The 19,951-nt window shown below is 40.9% G+C and overlaps 1 protein-coding gene across 1 annotated transcript in view; it reads right to left on the bottom strand.

Moving 5' to 3' along the window:
* Nucleotides 1-5,963: 5,963 nt before the first annotated feature.
* Nucleotides 5,964-19,951, bottom strand: part of LOC134298508 (uncharacterized) — a 36,430-nt gene continuing 22,442 nt past the window's right edge. The window contains exon 2 of the mRNA XM_062978937.1: nt 5,964-10,351. Within this exon, the coding sequence (XP_062835007.1) occupies nt 8,054-9,241 (1,188 nt within the window). The 5' untranslated portion in view covers nt 9,242-10,351 and the 3' untranslated portion in view covers nt 5,964-8,053. The remainder of the gene's footprint in view (nt 10,352-19,951) is intronic.

Here is a 19,951-nt window from a genome sequence, read left to right as displayed (position 1 = left end):
CTGTACGGCCATGTTCCAGAAGTATTATCTCCTGATGTTTCGCCCACATCTATGGCAACACCAGAGGATGCCTGCCATAGATGTGGGTGAAACATCAGGAGAGAATACTTCTGGAACATGGCCGTACAGCCCAGAAAACATACAATAACCCTGTGATCCCAGCCATGAAAACCTTCGACAACAGCAATTACTAAGCTTAAGCAAACCAATGTACACATCCTAAGAGATTGCTGACAAACAATAATAGTATATTATGCAATCCTTCTATCTCCAACCCAGCTGAGAAGCCACTCCTGCATAGCTCTTCACTGCCCCCTTGAGGAAAGCTGCACCCACAACTGCTCGTATAAAGCCCCCCTTATCCCCCCCCCCATTCATACCCCATGGGGAAATTCATGTTAACATGCCACACACTGTGAGCAAAGTGCTCCTGCTTTGTTGATGACACAGGCATTCATATTTCATGTCAAGCGGTGCATGGAGCTAATGAGTCAGAAAAAGGAAGAAAGACCAGGATCTGGCAAAGTTCCAGGCAGAGAGCAGCAATGAACAGTAGATCCCCCACCCACCTTGCACTCCGCAAAACAACCAAATTAGCAGATGCATTCCTTAGGGAACAAGTTGGAGATGTTCCTAATAAACAGAGATGTTTGGTTCAAAGTCTCCACCCTCTCATTGCTAGTGCTATTGCCATTATTTATTTTTGCACCGCGTGGGTTTATGGATTTCTCCTTAACCAGTTCAGGAAGAGGAAAGCAATGAGGGCTCTTTGTCATGATGGCTATATATCACCTATAATTTCTAACTAGGTGTTAAGCCTTACAATACCAGTTTGGAAACATGAGTGCTATTGCATTTGTGTCCAGCTTGCAGTCTTTTTACCGGTGATATCTGGCTGGCCCCTGTGGGACTAGAATGCTGGGGCTACTTGAAGCAGAATTGGGGGGAATTACCTTGACAACCACATGTAGAAAAAACCTAAGATGTGACTTGATAGCCACAATTAATTATTTTAAAGAATGTCACATTGAAGAAGGAACAAGCTTGTTTTCTGCAGCTCCAATAGCAGTAGATTCACATTACAGAAAATGAGATTCTCCTAAACATATGGGGAAACATATGGGAAAAGTAAGAGCTGTTCAACAGTGGAATATGTTGCCTCAGAGTGTGATAGTGTCTCCTTCTCTGGAGGTTTCTTTTGGAAGTGCTTTAATTCCTCCATGGAAGGGGTTGGACTGGGTGGCCCTTGGAGACTCTTCCAGTACTGTGATTCTGTAATCTCCCAAAATGTTGTAGTTTGCAGTTGCCCAGAAACCTCTGAATCAATGCATTCTGCTGGCTTATGTGGGAGAATCAATGTTGTTTATGAACAACAAACTCATTGTGATGGCAAAAACATGAGTCAGCTTGATCGGACAGAGAGATTGGTCCAGCTGGGAAGACTCAGTGCACAGAAATGTCACCCAAACCCCAAAGAACGCTTGCATGCATCCAAGCCAACAAGAGTTGCAATATCTCTACTTGGAAAGAATAGATGTGGGGGAGGAGTAGGAAGGAAAGAAAAATGCTTCTCTGTTGCCTAGTGCCTGACTGTTATAGAAACAGTTTCCATGGGAAAGTAGAGAATTTGTGAATGAGCTGTAGTGAATTTGCTTCAGCTGGCTTCTCCTCTACTTAAACACGCTACAGTAAACTCCACAGCACTTAAGCCATTCAGAGAAGTCAAGCAGAACTCTTCAAGAAGGCTAGAGAATCACTTAAATGTGAATTGCTGCTTTGGGAACCAAAAGATTACTGGCCTCAGAGACAATGGCTTAGATCCTACTGTAAGCAGTGGACTAAAACACTCCACCAATGCCTTCCCATACCCAGGTAACCTTCAAGCCCAACCTTCCTGCTTACTTGTGGAGAGACGAGAGGGAAGGGAATTCAGATGCTGAAGAACAGCTTGCCTCAACTGGTGGGAACCAGAGTGTGCTCAGAAGTGTAACCTGATTGCCTTTCCCTTTATAGTCTTGATCAGCCTTCATCTTCACTCTGTAAATTGTTAGTCATTCCCTCCCTTCCCTATTGGAAAACAGCAGCAGCCCCTTTTATGGCTACCAAGGATGGTTTTGGTCAAGGCACAAAGGGCTAGAGAATAACACCATCCAAACAGAGAAATGCACATGGATAAACCACATCCTATTTGGTTGTAGTGGGTAGCATATTGGGATGGGAATTGAAAGATCCCAGTTGAAATCCTTACTCCATGAAATACACTGAAGGCATATCCAGACCAATTAGCAAACTGGTCTCCACACCCTGAAAGGCAACAGCATGGGCATCTCAGCACCAAGTCCCAGACAAATCCACTGAATGTCTGAAGAAGTGTCAATGTTCTGAGCTAAGGAATTGTAAAATAAATTGTTACTGGGTGCCTAATTTCTCATTCTATTGGTCTTTTTGTTGTTGTGTGCAATCAAATTGTTTCAAACTTACAGAGCCCTGAGGCAACCCTATCATGGAACTTTCTTGACAATATTTGTTCAGAGGAGGTTTGTTCTTGCCTTCCTTTAAAACTGAGAGAGTGACCTGCCCAAGGTCATTCAGTAGGTTTCCATGGCCAAATGGGAACTCTAACCCTAATCTTCAGAGTCATAATCCCATAATCAAACCACTACACACTGGCTCTCATTCAATCAACCTACCTACCCTAAAAGCACCAGATCACATCTGATCTTGGAAGCCAAGCAGGGTTAGCTCTGGTTATTACTTGGATGGGAGACTACCAATGAATACCAGATACTGTAGCTATATTTCAGAGGAAGGAATTGGCAAAATTCCAAACTAAATTAGTATTCTTGGTTCATTGATTAAATTGTATGACTTTTTCTCTCCACTGGATGTCCAAAAAATAAGAATAGGTGTCCATTTTGAAATACCTTATCCTGAACTGTTCTAAAACCCAGAACATTAGAGCAATGGTGCTGTATTACATTACTCTCTAATCTGTGTTAATATTACAACAATGTGGGGCCAAAAAATGGTTCATAGCCAGACACAGAAAAGTGCATAGTGGTGTACGTAAGAAAATGCTGAAGAACTCTGCAAACCTTACTGTACTTTACTGGTAAGTGATCATAAATATTCCAGGTATTATGCTGAACAGCTTTCAGTCATTAAATAGAATAGACTTAATGTTACAGTCTTCAATGCTAAACCTGAAACAGATTATGCCTTTGGTTTCAACAAATATTTCAAAGTTCTGCAGATCTCTTGGATTTTTACCAGGAAACTCTGGCCTTAATCTTTAACACGGGAAGAATTTTCTAAACTAAAGCAGGTTAAACATATGCAATGGTTCTGGATGCCTAGTCCCAGCAAGGATGAGTCCATCATGGAATTGGTGCCCTGCCATGACCATTTCTTCCTTCAAAATGTTCACTTCAGTCCTGCAGTCACATTAGAAGGCATATCCATGAATGGGAACACTATTTCTCATCATATCATAATTGGAAATTGTGGGTGAACTGTGCAAAGCTGTGCACTGTGCACCCTACATATATGTAACATCCAATACATCCAAACTTTCATTGACTAAGCATTTTGTCATCTTTCCTTCTGAACAACTCAACTAAATGCATTTGGATTTCCATTATATAGTATTTATTAAAATTCCAGAGTTTGATAAACCCGTGCACAAGTCACACAAGAGAAAAAAACAAATAACCAGAAGAGCAGGGCTCACAAAAATTTCTATTCAGGAACACAGCTCCCAGGATCCCTCCTAACTAGCATGGCCAATGGGATGCAGGCTAGGGATACTGGGGAATGTAGTTCAACAGGTAAGTTTTCCAAGTACATCTTTTTCCCTTCTACAAAAAGTGTCTGTCACCCTTTTCCTATTTATAATTTTTGAGGTTTTTTTGGAAGCATCCTCACTCAGTTGCTGTCCAAAAGACACTGTTCCTAGCACTGTTCCCCAGATTTCCAGAAGGGTGTTAAATGATTTATAAACTGAACATGTTCCCAAAAAAGTGTGTGATTATTAAATTATGGTGTATCCAGACTGATTAATATATTTAAAATAAGATTTGTCCTTGAGTCCCCACAGGGAGAAAGGTGCGGTATAAATGATGATGGTGATGATGATGATGATGATGATGATGATGATGATGATGATGATGATGATGATGATGATGATGATGATGGTGATGATGATAATTTTTTACCTCATAATATTTTTATTAGATCCTGGTATAATCAGAGATTTTTTTATATGGGTTTGCCAGGTATGCTTATGGTATTTTAACTCAGTATAAAATGGAACAGAATCTGGAACTTTTCAGTGAGTCTGGTTGTTCCATTAATTACTTACATTTGCATTGAATTCTGTTTGCTCATAACACCCTTCTGGAAATTGTAGCAATGTATTAATTTCATACATCTTCCAGTTTGAAATGTATAGAACATTTCTATTAAAACACAAATCATTCCTGATAATTGATCATGCTTGATAAAGTTGGTTAATGTTGGAATCCTACAACATCCAGAGAGCCATTAGTTAGTTGTTCTTGCACTATAGAAACAATAGCAAATAAACTATAATTAATATCTAATCCTGACTTTAGTTTTTGATAGAAGGAGAACTAACAACACATTAAATTAGAGTTTTATCCTGGTGCTAAAATCAAAAGGTGTCTAAATTGTTTTATCACTATCTTTTTATGTTTTCCCCTAGCTTTGAGATCCAGATTGCTTTCGGAAAAGGTCACCACAATTAATATTAGGTGCAAACTGCAATAACAATAAGAAGTGAATACTAAGACAAATTGAGGAAGGATAAACCACCCAAGATAATCCTAGCAGATGATCCCCTAGCAGTACCAGCTTTGATTTTTCAACAGGATTCTTTGAATTTAAGACAGCTGGTAAATTGCACCTCCTTCAAAAGAGAGTTCGAAAGGGAGCTTGAGTCTTCTACAGAAGAAGAAAATTCCCCATCAAATTTCAGATGGCGTTTGAATTTGCAACAGATGATCCCAATGACTTCATTAGAGACTCATTGAGACTCATAAAAACTGCGACTGGAGTTTGTTATTCTCATCTAGAAGTATGATCTCGTGTCCAATTTCATGTCAGACTCAAATGTATATAACAGAGCATCTCCAGACTTTGTGGGATTTTTTAAAAAATTGTAGGCTTTTAGAGGGGAAGATTTGGAATGGGGAATTAGTAATATGCATAATTCACCCAAAAATTATTGAGGAAAAAGCAAATTGGGGGGGGGGGGAGTCTTTAATTGCAAATTGATGCAGAAACAGCTTTAATCAACCAACTTCTCCACTCAAAAATGTAGACTAGATGGGTATCTGGATTGTTTATAAAAACACATCTACCTAACTGTCAAGATCATGTGGCCTCCATCAGTGAGAAAATCATATCTGAACCATCTGGACTTGACACAAAAGTAATCAAATCATAATGGACAAATAACTTGGATTTGATAGCAATATAGACAACAGCTTTGTTATACCTAGTACTTTGGTTCAAAGCTACGTTAATTCAGAAGTTTGTAGCATTTTCAAATGAAGCTTTATGGTTCAAATGGCACAATGAGAAGCAAACCACCCATGAAAAGCATAAAACACGATTGAAAGACCCTAACAGGAACAAAGACTTGCAATGATTCCTCCTATTGACTGGTATCCTCTGATGAGTTACATTCCAGAAATTCCCTATGTCTCTGAACCATGAAATGAATACCCTTCTTGAATAAAAACAATGAGAACTCCAACAATAAGTTCTTCCAGATGTCATATATTTCACGAGAGCTATGTCACATCATATCCATCAAGCCCCCTGGCTCCCAAAATGGGATAGACAATTACTAGGGACAATGGGAACCCTCTCTCCCTTTTATATATTCCTTTAATGGCAAGGGAAATAATATACTGATTCACATGCCACCAACTACAAAAAAAAATGAAACCATTATATTTATTTCTATTAGTCACAGGTCACTGCAAATGCAATGAAATATGAACATAATATAATGCAATGAAGTATTCAGTGACATTTTAAAAGGACATTTTAAGACATTTTAAAAGGAAATTCTAGTTTTGACAATTTGACTGACAATTTAATTGCTTCATAGTGCATTTAAGTTTATCATTTTTGTCAGCAATCTGAACTTCCTTCCAGTTCCTTTTGTAACATGTTGCTTTCTTTTGCTTAAACAAGTTTCCATATATTTGTGTTTTATACAGAATTAGCTAAACCTGGCCACGCTTTGCTGCAGCTCAGTATGATATGTAATTAATCTGAAAGTAAAAAAAGTATTGTAGCTAACAAAGATTCAGCGAGAAAATACATCATTCAGTTCAATACCCTGCCTTGTGCTGCAGTGTCTATGCCTTAATAATATATTAAGGGCCTGAGGCTGTTAGGAATTGAGGAAGTTGAAGTCCAAAACAACTGGAGGGCCGAAATTTGCCCATGCCTGATCTAAATGCATTATTTCCCACACTCTTATCATACCATGTAAATGCTGCCAAGCTATCTTTGATCTACAGTCAGCAGTAACATAAAGGCTTCTAAGCAAGAGCTCATTTCCTGATAGTTTCCTCATTTATTTATTTTATTTATTTCCAGAATTTATACCCCGCCCTTCTCACCCGGGGGGACTCAGGGCGGCTTACACAGTTGGCAACATTTAATGCCAAGAACATAATGATAAAACAAAAAACAGTACATATAATCAATTAAAACTATAAAAATACATCATTAAAATACATTATAAAAATTAAAACATAAGTAATTAGATCCATTTGTCTAAAAACCGCATGCTTCAGCCTTCAATCGGACCATGTCGATGTTATCATATTACTCGTTAAAAGCTTGTGCACACAGCCATGTTTTTACAGCCTTTCTGAAACCCAGAAGAGTTGGGGCTTGTCGGATATTTGTGGGGAGGGTGTTCCACAGCCAGGGAGCCACCACCGAGAAGGCCCTGTCCCTCGTTCCCACCAGCCACGCCTGCGAGGCAGGTGGGACCGAAAGCAGGGCCTCTCCAGATGATCTTAGGGATCTAGCTGGCTCATATGAGGAGATACGTTCGGATAAGTAAATTGGGCCAGAACCGTTTAGGGCTTTATAGACCAGCACTTTGAATTGGGCTCGGTAGCATATCGGCAGCCAGTGGAGCTGGCTTAGCAGGGGGGTGGTACGCTCCCTGTATGCCGCCCCAGTTATTAATCTGGCTGCCGCCCGTTGTACTAGTTGGAGCTTCCGGGCCGTCTTCAAAGGCAACCCCACGTAGAGAGCGTTGCAGTAGTCCAAACAAGCTGTAACCAGAGCGTGGACCACCGTGGCCAAGTCAGACCTCCCAAGGAATGGGCGCAGCTGGCGCACAAGTCTCAGTTGCGCGAATGCTCCCCTGGCAACCGCCGAGACCTGGGGCTCCAGGCTCAGCAATGAGTCCAGGAGGACCCCCAGACTGCGAACCTGCGTCTTCAGGGGGAGTGCGACCCCGTCCAACACAGGCTGTAACCCTATTCCCTGTTCAGCCTTACGACTGACCAGGAGGACCTCTGTCTTGTCTGGATTCAGTTTCAATTTGTTGGCCCTCATCCAGTCCGACACAGCGGCCAGACACCGGTTCAGGACCTGAACAGCCTCCTTAGTGACAGGTGGGAAGGAGTGACAGAGCTGGACATCATCTGCGTACAGATGACACCGAACCCCGAAACTCCGGATGATCTCTCCCAGCGGCTTCATGTAGATGTTGAACAACATGGGGGACAGTACTGACCCCTGTGGGACCCCACAAGACAATGGTTGTGGGGTCGAGCAGGTGTCCCCCAATGACACCATCTGGGAACGACCCTCCAGGAAGGACCGGAGTCACTGCAGAACAGTACCTCCGAGCCCCATCCCAGCAAGGCGCCCCAGAAGGATACCATGATCGATGGTATCGAAGGCCGCTGAGAGGTCCAGCAGAACCAGCAGGGACACACTCCCCCTGTCCAGTTCCTGGCGTAGATCATCGACTAAGGCGACCAAGGCTGTCTCAGTACCTGAAACCAGACTGCGCCGGATCTAGAAAATCAGTGTCAACCAAGAATGCCTGGAGTTGTGCGGCCACCACACGTTCCAGGACCTTGCCCAAAAAGGGGAGATTGGAAATAGGCTGAAGGTTCTCCAATTGAGTGGGGTCCAGTGATAGCTTCTTCAACAGCGGTTTGATCACAGCCAGTTTGAGGCTCACTGGAAAAATGCCTTCCCGAAGGGAGGCATTCACCACCACCTTCACCCACTCAGCCAACCCCCCTCTGGCTTCTCTCACCAGCCAGGATGGGCAGGGGTCTAGGATGCATGTGGTAGCCCTCACCTCTCCAAGCACCTTGTCCACATCCTCGAGCTCAACCAATTGAAAAGAATCCATCAAAATGGGACAAGCAGGTGCTCGTGTTACATCCTCGGAAGCTGCCGTTAATATGGTGTCAAAGCCAGAACGGATCAAAGCGACTTTGTCCGCAAAGAACCGAGCAAATACTTCACAGCGGGCTGCCGAGTTATCAGGGATCCCGTCTTGAGGGACGGGATATAACAAACCTCTGACAACTCGGAACAGCTCCGCCGGACAGTTCTTTGCAGACGCAATATTAGCTGCAAAGAAAACGTTCTTTGCAGCATCTATTGCTGTGGCGTATGCCCTAAGATAGGAACACAGCCGTGTTCGGTTTGGCCCGTTCGGCTCCGAACGCCACACGCCCTCTAGTTCCCTCTTCTTTCGCTTCATCGCTGCCAGCTCCTCAGTGAACCAAGGAGATGGTTTAGCTCGGGTACTCGAGAGGGGACGTTCCGGAGCGATCATGTCTATTGCCCTAGTCGCCTCCTTGTTCCAGAGAGTGACCAGAGCATCGACAGAATCACCAGCCAAGGTGGCGGGAAACTCCCCAAGAGCCGTCAGGAATCCGTCCGGATCCATAAGCCTCCTGGGGCGGACCATTTTGGGTCCTCCACCCCTGCGGAGGTTGGGGGGCGCAGTGATTCTAAACCTGATCAAGTAATGGTCGGTCCATGGCAAAGGAGCGATGGTGAGCTCCTCCACACCGCCACCTTCCTCCCCTCCCTGGCAGAAAACCAAGTCAAGTGTGTGCCCTGCTCTGTGGGTAGGGCCAGATACTAATTGGGACAGCCCCATGGTTGCCATGGCGGCCATGAAGTCCTGAGCTGCACCAGAAGCTGCACTCATTAGACATTGCAGCCAGAAATGACATCCAGCTTAATGAATTATTCGAGTGGATTCTATAAAATCTGAACACAAGTGGAACGAAGATTAGGCATCAGTTAACAGATAGAGTATTGCTTTCCCTTCTGTTGCATATTACTTGTAGAACAGTATTCCAAAGGGATGTGGAAATTAATACACACAGTCCACTAGGTGGTATCTGTTTCTGAAAAGTAATGAAAACAGTCCTTACAATTTTACTTAGAACTCTTTTATAGCACACATTACCCCTATTATCCCTTCTTTGGATTGTCTCCTCATTGGGACTTGGGGGAGGGGGATAAAAGGAATTCAGTAATGTTTTTCCATTGCCTTCTTCAATGAGTTCTCCCCAGCTCTCCTTTCTCTGTTGTTCTCACTCACTCACGCATACATACACCTTGCACTTGTTGCACACACATTGCTGCCACCTTGGAATTGGCCCAGCTGTATACATGGCCCAATGTAGTGGTTTGTTCTGGATTCTAGGGGTGAATGCAGAGCAACCTGGGACTTTCTTTAACATGGTTCAAGGCAGTGTAAAGCAGTTTTGGCTTGCATTAACCTGGATCAGGTCCATGAGTCATTTAGGTGTCAGGAAGCTGATTTGTCAACCCTTCTCACTAAGTGGTCAGTGTAAATGTGCACATTTAGTTTAGCTCCTCAGAAAAATCCTGTCACACATAGGAGACCAAGGTCCCATCTACACTGCCTTGTAATGCAGTTGGTAGATTCACATAATTCAAGAGCTGACCTACATGCTGTCATTTTAACAGAAATTGAGAATAGGATGTCTAGCAACTGCGTGAATAGGATTTCATTGGAACAGTTTCAACTAGTGGAGCTCCCGGTAGCACAGTGATTTAAACCCTAGTGCCAGCAGGTTACTGACTTGAAGGTTGCCAGTTTGAATCCAACATGGGGAGAGCACGGATGAACTCCCTCTATCAGCTCCAGCTCCATGCGGGGACATGAGAGAAGCCTCCCACAAGGATGGTAAAAACATCAAAAACATCCAGGTGTCCCCTATTCAATGTTCTTGCTGATGGCCAATTCTCTCACACTGGAAGTGGCTTGTAGTTTCTCAAGTCGCTCCTGACACAAACAAAAAAACAAACAAACTGGTGAGTGCCATTGATGTGGACAAGCCAACAGGGCAAGGAAGGAAAGCAACTTATCCTCTTGATTTCTGTCCTTCTTTACTGCTTATTTAGGAAGGAGATACAATTCAATCTCAGTTTCAATATATTATTAAGGCATCTTTCAAGGAGAAGAGTCTTCCATCTTGTTTAAAAAGCAATGGCAATGCAACCACCAACTATTCTAATCTCTCATGCCAGGCTTAGTATTATGCATATCAGTGGATTAGACTTGTGGAGTTTGGGAAAATTACATTTTTTTAGAATTTCCCAACTAGGGTTGACCCCGGCTGCAGTTATTTAAAATAGCAAAAGCAACTTTTTCAAGCTGCAGCTGAAAGAATACAAACAATACAAAAATACCAAAAAAACCCACAAAGAAACACTTCTGCCAGAAGTCAATTGTAATCTTCCTAACCATTAAATGAACAGAAAGTGCTTAAGTGTTCATTTTCCAAAGCACCATTGGTTCAATGGGTCTACTCTCATTGGGACAATTGAATAAATTTAGGGTGGAATTATGAGAAAATGCAAAGCACCAAGAACATCTAGAACAATACAGCCTGGAAAACTCACAGCAACCCAGTGATTCTAACCATGAAATCCTTAGACAACACAATGTGCTTTTACTTTTTCGAGAGTTTACAATGTTTATTGATACATTGACAGTGGTTGATTTTGTACTGTATTTTAAAATGTTGGAAGCGGCTTTGAGTCCCCATTGTGGGAGAAAAGCAGCATATAAATAAAGATTTGTTGTCGTTGTTGTTGTTGCTGTTATTATTATTCTCATATAATGACTTTCCAAAGACCTGTATTACAGAACTGCTTAACAACTTACTACAAACTGCTGTGGGCAACTATCCAACTACATATCCAGCAGAGAAGGGAATGAAACAATCTTGGTGCAGAGGGATTGATTTGGCTGTGGCTACTGTGCAACCTCCACGTTCTGTTTCCCCCCTCTTTTAACAGAAACATTGCATATGAAGACTTGGCAGGGTTTCAACACCCTATGCAACTGTGCCTTGAACAGAAGCTTATGGTGATGAGGTTTATCTCCATGCTGTGAAAGGCTTTACCTACTGTATTTTTTTCACAAGCTACCATTAAAGGCACGAGAACATGTTGTTGTTTTTCCCAGTTCACTTGGCAACTTTATTAGAATATTTATTGAGTGCACATTTCCAGACATTTTTCAGAGCAAGTGCTGAAATCTCTTCTGTCAGATGGTTCCACGTCATGCTTTGGCTTCAGCATGAAATCTAAGCCAAAATGGATCCCCCCTCCTGCTTCATTTTTGTAAATATAAAGTATCACTAGCTTGGCTCTCTTTATAAAAAGTAACTGCTTCATGTTTTAAAGTAAAAATAAAAAAATGATGCAAAGAACATTGGCTTAAACTATCTCCTTCTCCTCAGAGCCAACAACCTTTTAAAAAGAAAGATAGAAGAATGCTGTCTGTGCTTCCCAACAGCTGTGATCAAAAAGCATCCAAAAACACCATGTTATAAGATGGATCTCAAATGGGATCAAAATATCCAAAGGTAGCAGATCTTGCCTGAACTTGGAAGCTAAGCCAGATCAGCCCTGATCAGTACCTGGTTTGGGTGATTACCAACAAATAGTAGGTTAAGGTTAAGTAGGCATATATTTCTGAGAAAGGAACCATTCAACAAATGGGAAATGGGTCTGCTCTTTTGGGAGACAAATGAAAGGATTCATAGAATCATAGAATTTTAGAGTTGGAAGAGACCTCACGGGCCATCCAGTCCAACCCCCTGCAAGAAACAGGGAAATCTCTCACACACAAACATTATTCAGAGTTAAGTGCCCTTAATTTCTTCTGGAGATAAGGTTGGAGATGTGTGGAGGAGAATTTCTATTTTGTGGTGAGTAGGGAGGGCAAAAAAGTGCTGAGATAGAACAGATAAGTGAATAAGAGAAAGGGAGTGAGAGAAATGTAGTGTGGTAGAGTTGGAGTGGCAAAATAATGTTTGTGCGTGTGTTCTTCCCAATAATGTGTACTTTAGGTATTCATATTTTAAAATGTATGTGTGGTTTTGTGTGCAATTAGTTTCTTAGAAACTTCCTGTGAGCCTTGTAAATGTGCAAATCTTCAAGGTAAGATGTACATTTTTTCCTTGAACAATCATAGAGGGATGCAAAAAAACAAAACAAAAACAAAAATACCCCATGTTACTTCCACTAAAATGATTGTTTCAATAAAATTTATTTCCACCAGTAATCACTTTTTTTAGACAGTATCTCATTGTTGATTTTTTAATATGGTGACACTGGATGGTATAACCCAGGCTATTAGGAATTGTGGGAGTTGAAGTCCAAAACATCTGGAGGACCCAAGTTTGCCTATGCCTGGTATAACCAATGGACATGCTGTCTTCATTGCTCTGTTTGAACGACTGTCTGGTTTTTTGGTATATATAAGCGCTATGCAAATTACAGTGCCATAAAGAACACTCTGAACTTCAGTTTTAATGTGATTCTTCCATGGAATATTTGTCTTCAATTTGTTCCTTACTTCAGTTCTGTACTCAGTACTGGGGTTAGCTTAGATGACTTTAAAGGCCTGTGGCGCAGGCTGGTTAGTAGCCAGCTGCAATAAATCACTATGATCAAGAGGTCATGAGTTCAAGGCCAGCCCATGGCGGAGTGAACACCCGACCATTAAATAAAAAATAGCCCTGCTCGTTGTTGACCTAAGCAAACCGAAAGATCGTTTCATCTATCAAGTAGAAAACTTAGGTACCACTATGTGGGGAGGCTAATTTAACTAGTTTACGACACCATAAAAATTGTCCAGCAATGTTTGGAATGAGGAAGTCGGCATTACAATGGATGATGAAGTAGCTGCTCCCCCTGTGGCCGGAATTGAGCATACCCTCAGGAAGCTGGAAAAGGTTAAATTGCCTCTGTGTCTGTCTCTGTCTCTATGTTCAGATGGCATTGAATGTTTGCCTTGTATGTGTACATTGTGATCCGCCCTGAGTCCCCTTTGGGGTGAGAAGGGCGGAATATAAATACTGTAAATAAATAAATAATAACTAAATCACCTAATGAACAACATTTTTACAGTTTTATCAGAGTCAGCAATCATGAATAAACGAAATGTGCCTCAATAATGTAATCAAGTCCAAACACAGAATATTTTCTCTTTAAAATAAAAATGATCACAAGTATTCACTCTTTGTAACTTCTTTTAAACTAGCACTCCCAGAATTCCACAGCTAGTATGGCCCTGGGAAAGGCACAGAAGCTCGATGAAGCAATCCAGCCTATGCTGACATCACCCATAGCTGATCTCACCAAATCATAATCTGTGGTTAGCCAAAACTCCAATATGTCTATGTTATAATTATAAAGCCAGAGTTTCCCCGGCTATGGATCTGGTTACTAGTAATTACTTGGACATGCCCACAAGTGAGCAACCCCTTCAGAAGCCAACCCTTCCAAACCATGTGCTTCATCAGTTGAAAAACTGATGAAGCACACAGGAGGATTAATACATCTGAATTATATACTCTCATTTAGATACTGGAAATCTACCTCAGCCCCGTTGGTCACAGTAAACCACTCCATAGTTTTAATGCATTTTAGCTGTTCCTATTATTATTATTATTATTATTATTATTATTATTATTATTATTATGTTGGTAAATTTATTTATTTATTTATTTACAGCATTTATATTCCGCCCTTCTCACCCTGAAGGGGACTCAGGGTGGATCACATTACACATATAGGCAAACATTCAATGCCTTTTAACATAGAACAAAGACAAGACAAACATAGGCTCTGAGCGGGCCTCGAACTCATGACCTCCTGGTCAGAGTGATTCATTGCAGTGATTCATTGCAGCTGCTCTCCAGCCTGTGCCACAGCCTGAGCCCAAATGTGTGTAATGTGTGTAATGTGTGTAATGTAATGTGTAAATGTGTGTAATGTGATATATAATGCTTATTTAAATTTGTAGTTTTTATTATTGGTTAGTTATTATAAGTTACTACTGATGTTTTATTTATTGTGTTGGTTGATTTATTGTTTGTCTGTTTTATTATGGCATTGAATGTTTGCCACTTTTGATGGAAACCATCCTGAGTCCCCTCAGAGAAATAAGGCAGGTTACAAATAAATTATTATTATTATTTTATTGTATGACAGAGCAAACAAGATAAATATGCTGGATTTTGTCATACAATGTCATTGTGTCAATAATAATAATAATAATAATAATAATAATAATAATAATAATAGACACAACAACATTGTATGACACAGCAAACAAGATAGATATGCTGGATTTTGTATCACAAAATCACAAGTCGAACACTTCCCAAGTGTTTAGGACTGTGTGATATATTTTTGGATGATGTGCGTAGATCCGAGTAAGGCGGCCTTTTGCAGTTGGTGGATCGTAATTTCTATTGTCTATTGTTTCCAAATGCTGGCTGAGATCTTTTGGCACGGTACCCAATGTGCCCATCACCACCGGGACCACCTGTACTGGTTTCTGCCAGAGTCTTTGAAGTTATTATTATTATTATTATTATTATTATTATTATTATTATTATTATTATCATCATTATTATTATTATTATTATTCAGGTCAGAAGTCTCAACAATAAGGGAAGCACAAACTCAGCAGATGGATATAAATGAACCACTAAGACTTTAGAACTTGGACTTTCTCAGTAACAAATGCCAATAGTTTCATTAGTTTGTGTAGGAAATTATAAAAAATTAGTAGATGCCTGGGTCCCTCCCATCCCCAGAAGCAGAAAAATGTAGGTGCCATGTTGTCCTTTCAATCATCCAACTTAGTGCTAGGCTTTTATAGAGCTGTACGACAATCAGACAGTTACTGAGTCCAGAATCAAAATGGCTTCATTGTTACATTTTAATCTTTACTAAAGTTAAACTGAGCAGGTAGCTCTCTTTCTGGTTGAACTTTGTCTTCCAGCTGATGCGCTATATCACTGTGCTACTGGAATGTGTTTAAAGAAAAAAATACACCCAAAGAGTTTTTCCTGCAAAAATGAGCAATTTTTGTCACATCATGTTATAAATACTGTTAGGAACCTGTATACACCTTGTAAATCAGGGGATAAGAATTTCTATCCTTGTCCCAGCCTACGTCCTGTGTGAATAGCCTTCCATCTTATTCAGCAGAAAGGTGGGACATATTTAAATACAGCCAGCCCTCTATATTTGGGGATTTAATTGTTAAGAATGCAACTATTTGTAGATCTGATAAACATGGTCTCTCTACGAACCTTTAGGTCCACTAGTGAAACTCAATATCCAACTTCTGGCAGAAGCAGACTAAGGATTTCATCACACTGAGACCGAGACACGTCTTGTCCCTGCTTCTCAGTGATACCGGCACACTGTCTGCACGGAGTCTTGCTGAGCCCATCATATGATGCAAGGCCACTTACGGAGGGGTTCTGGAGTGCTCTGTGCCAGCTCTGCGCCAGCAGCACAGAGGAATGGAAGCCAGAAAGCTGGAGGAAGTGAAGAGGAAGTGGGGGAAAGAGGGGAAACACAGTGGGAAAGGACATCACAACCCCAGGTGACCCACAGTGGGTAGGGAACACAGCATTATGCTGCCCCACAATTTCCTCCCTGATGTCCCACGGCTTTATAAAGGCTATCTGATGAGGTTCTAGATTCCTAAAGAGAACACTACTCTAGGAATCTCTAGGTCCTCCAGTACAACCCTACGTTGAACTTCCAAACTGATTCCTTGAGAGGTGTTTTCTATTGTAAAAAAGTATTGTTTTCAAATTCATAGTTTTTTCCATTTTTGCAGGGATCCAGAACAGAGAGTATGTAAAACTCTGTGGCTCACAGAAGCCAGAATCCTATTAGTGATATACTGAACGTGTGTGCCCATTTGGCCCCTGCAGGTGTCTCTTTTTGCATGGAGGGCAAAGTGCTATTCTTGTAGCCCTTCACTCAACATCCAAAACTCTACACTTACAGTTCTCAAACCCAGGAGAGACTGCTGCCACTGCTTGCTGATGAGAAGAAGAGACAGTAGGGACACAAGTCAGCTGATGTCGCTTGGAGAAGGGATAAGAGAGTATACTCTTGACTGAACAAAGGATGCCCCCAGGCATGAGAAAAAACCTTTCCAATGCTAATTAGGGTTATTAACTGAAGCATTAATGCTGGCTTCCCAGTGACAAAGGACTCTTGCCACACCCTGGACTCTCCACAGATATATATATATATATATATATATATATATATATATATATATATTCATTTCCTTGCCTAGTTTATCCATGCCACACAGCCTCTGAGGATGCCTGCCATAGATGTGGGCGAAACGTCAGGAGAGAATATTTCTGGAACATGGCCACATAGCCCGAAAGACATACAACAACCCTATACTCCAATATCTTTCTTCTCTGAGATGAATCAAGCCAGTTTATCAGTGTCTGAATTGTTTCCCTTTTTCTGTCCCTAAAGGTCGGCAGCAGCAGAAGTGGATTTCCAAATATCTTTCAAAGCGGTAGACAGGGCTTCCACCAAAATCCTAAGAGAGTTGGGAGATCTGCCATATTTCAATTATGGAAAAGTACTGTGGGAATGATTCTTAGAAGAAGGAATTGTTTGTGGCAATACAAAGAACACTGCTTTGAAAGTTATTTGGAAATCCAGTGTATATATCCGGTTGCTTTATTTGCTTAATGCAACCTCAGACTGATGTTTCTGGAACACTGTAAGAACAATTTTACAGTATTTGATTACCATTGTCTGCAATAAGAGCCACTTCCTATCATAACTATAATTTTCTTGTATTGCAACTTGATTATTCTTTTTTAGAGGCACATGAATAGCTCAGTTAGGGATTATGCTTTCCCAGAATGTTTTAACTGTAGTTAAAAACATACCCTTTCAGATGAAACCTAGTTTATAGGACTTGAGCTGGTGGCCCACAAAAACTGTAATGGGGTCAAGGGAAAGGTGAGTTTTAGAAAATAACTCTCAAAAATTAAATTATCTGTAATTCCTCAGCAAATATGTGTGAGCTGCTGGCATATTTTGGCCTTGTATGTCTCCCAGTGGTTTGCGCTCCTAACGTTTCACCTGCATCTGTGGCTGTCAGAAGCTCTGAAGTTGCCAGCCACAGATACATGTGAAAAGTTAGGAGAAAACACTGCTGGAACGTGGTCATACAGTCTGAAAAACTCTCAGCAACCGCTGAGAGTATGTATTATAATATATGTATGTATTTTAATATACATATAATTTAAGCACTTTTAAAAGAATAGCACTTATAGTTTTCACTGGCCAACAATTTTGAGATACAGATTGAGAATTATGAAAAAGGTGAATTGATATGCTAAGTTTTTTTTCTAGTATGCTAACTAGATTGCTGACTTAAATAATAGAGTATTTTCTGTACAGGAAGTGCTGTTTTCTGTGTAAAACAACTATGTAGAATTTTGTACAGAATGTGTCCAAAATTGTGACTCACTTTCACAAACTGTATGGCTTTCGAATATTGTCTCACAATATGAAGGACATTGTTAAAATAATTTGCTGTTTCCTTTGAAAAGGCACTTAATGAAAAATTGTGTCCATGCTAATCAATGGCTAAGGTGCTGCTTCCAACTCCTAAATATCCTAAAGTCATCAGATCCCATATGATTTTGGAAACTAGGGAATGTCAGCCATGCTTAGTACTTGGATGGGATAACAGGTGCTGTACATTATATTTCAGAGGAAGGAACTGGCCAACACCATCTCTGATTATTCCTTGGTTTAGAAAACTTGATGAAATGCATGGAGTCACCAGAAGCTGATATTTTTTATGGATTTTACTGAATTTGTTAACACCAATGATATTTAATTCTGTTTTAATGTTTGTATATTTGTAGATTTTAAATTGTTTTGAAAATGCTTTTAAGTTTTGAGTCTCCTTGTAGAGAGAAAAAGCGGGGTATAACTAAACATAATAATAATAATGACTTGAAGGCAAATCCACACACATGAGGTACTATTTTTCACACCATCATTTAGTCAACCCACCCATAACCTTGCACAAATAGGTAATAGGAGAGATTGGGCAGCTGAATGTTCAACCATACATGAAATGCATGACTGCAATGCACATTTCACATCTTACACATGTGTGTAAGTAGTGTTTGATACCCAATATGCCTCTGCATATGCAACACATTTGCATCTGCAGTGAGCAATTACACAGCCTATGCAATTCCATTTCTGCAAGCTTCAACTTAATATGAACACATACATTAGCTCTAATAGCTCTTTCCATATGAGAACCTATCCATCACCCTGGCATTGGGTGATGTCAGAACAGGTTAGCTTGGTTTTCTAGATGGCCCTATTCTCTTTCTCCAGGTGTGGTCTAGAGAAGAGTTTCTAAAGATACCATGGACTACTGAAAAAATATATGAATGGCTCCTAGAGCAGATGGAGCCTGAACTCTCTCTAGAAGCCAAGATGACTGAACTGAGGCTGTCATACTTTGGCCATATCAGGAGAAGACACGACTCACTGGAAAAGGCAATAGAGGAAGACTGCATTCCAGATGGATAGACTCAGTCAAGAATCCTGAGCTGATCAGGGTGACGTTGAGGTCTCTCATTAATAAATCTAAGTCAACTTGAAGGCAATTAACAACAACAACAATAACAACAACAACAAAACAGTCATGCTCAGTAGGAGTGTTAAACTAAACCATGTTGGTACTCTTGATAACATCCTTTTGCTTGTGGCCTCGCCATCACTAGAATAAGAACTTACCTGAAATTGGGTTGTTGTGTGTCTTTCGGGCTGTGTGGCCATGTTCCAGAAGCATTCTCTCCTGACGTTTCGCCCACATCTATGGCAGGCATCCTCAGAGGTTGTGAGGTATGGAGAAAACTAAGCAAAGAGGTAAATATATATCTGTGGAAAGTCTAGGGTGAGAGAGGTCAGTGTGAATGTGTAGTTAATCACTTTAATTAGCATTGAAAAGCTTATCTGCTGTCTTCTTCCTGCCTCTGGGGCATCCTTTGTTTAGAGTTGTTAACTGCCCTAGGTTGATTCATGTCTGGAAATCCTCTGTTTTCAGAGTATTGCTTTTTATTTACTGTTCTGATTCTTGAGTTTTTTAATACTGGTAGCCAGATTTTGTTCATTTTCATGGTTTCTTCCTTTCTGTTGAAGTTGTCCACATGCTTGTGGATTTCAATGGCTTCTCTGTGTAGTCTGACATGATAGTTGTTAGAATGGTCCAGCATTTTTGTGTTCTCAAATAGTATTCTGTGTCCAGGCTGGTTCATCAAATGCTCTGCTATGGCTGATTTCTCTGGTTGAATTAGTCTGCAGTGCCTTTCATGTTCTTTGACTCTTGTTTGGGCGCTGCGTTTGGTGGTCCCTATGTAGACTTGTCCACAGCTGCATGGTATCCGGTAGACTCCTGCAGAAGAGAGAGGATCCCTCTTGTCCTTCGCTGACCGTAGCATTTGTTGGATTTTCTTCGTGGATCTGTAGATAGTTTGTAGGTTGTGCT

The sequence above is a fragment of the Anolis carolinensis genome, chromosome 4 (genome assembly GCF_035594765.1).
Source record: "Anolis carolinensis isolate JA03-04 chromosome 4, rAnoCar3.1.pri, whole genome shotgun sequence".
Lineage (NCBI taxonomy): Eukaryota > Metazoa > Chordata > Lepidosauria > Squamata > Dactyloidae > Anolis > Anolis carolinensis.
Note: the sequence above shows the minus strand (reverse complement) of the source record. Positions and strands in the feature narration are given on the sequence as shown.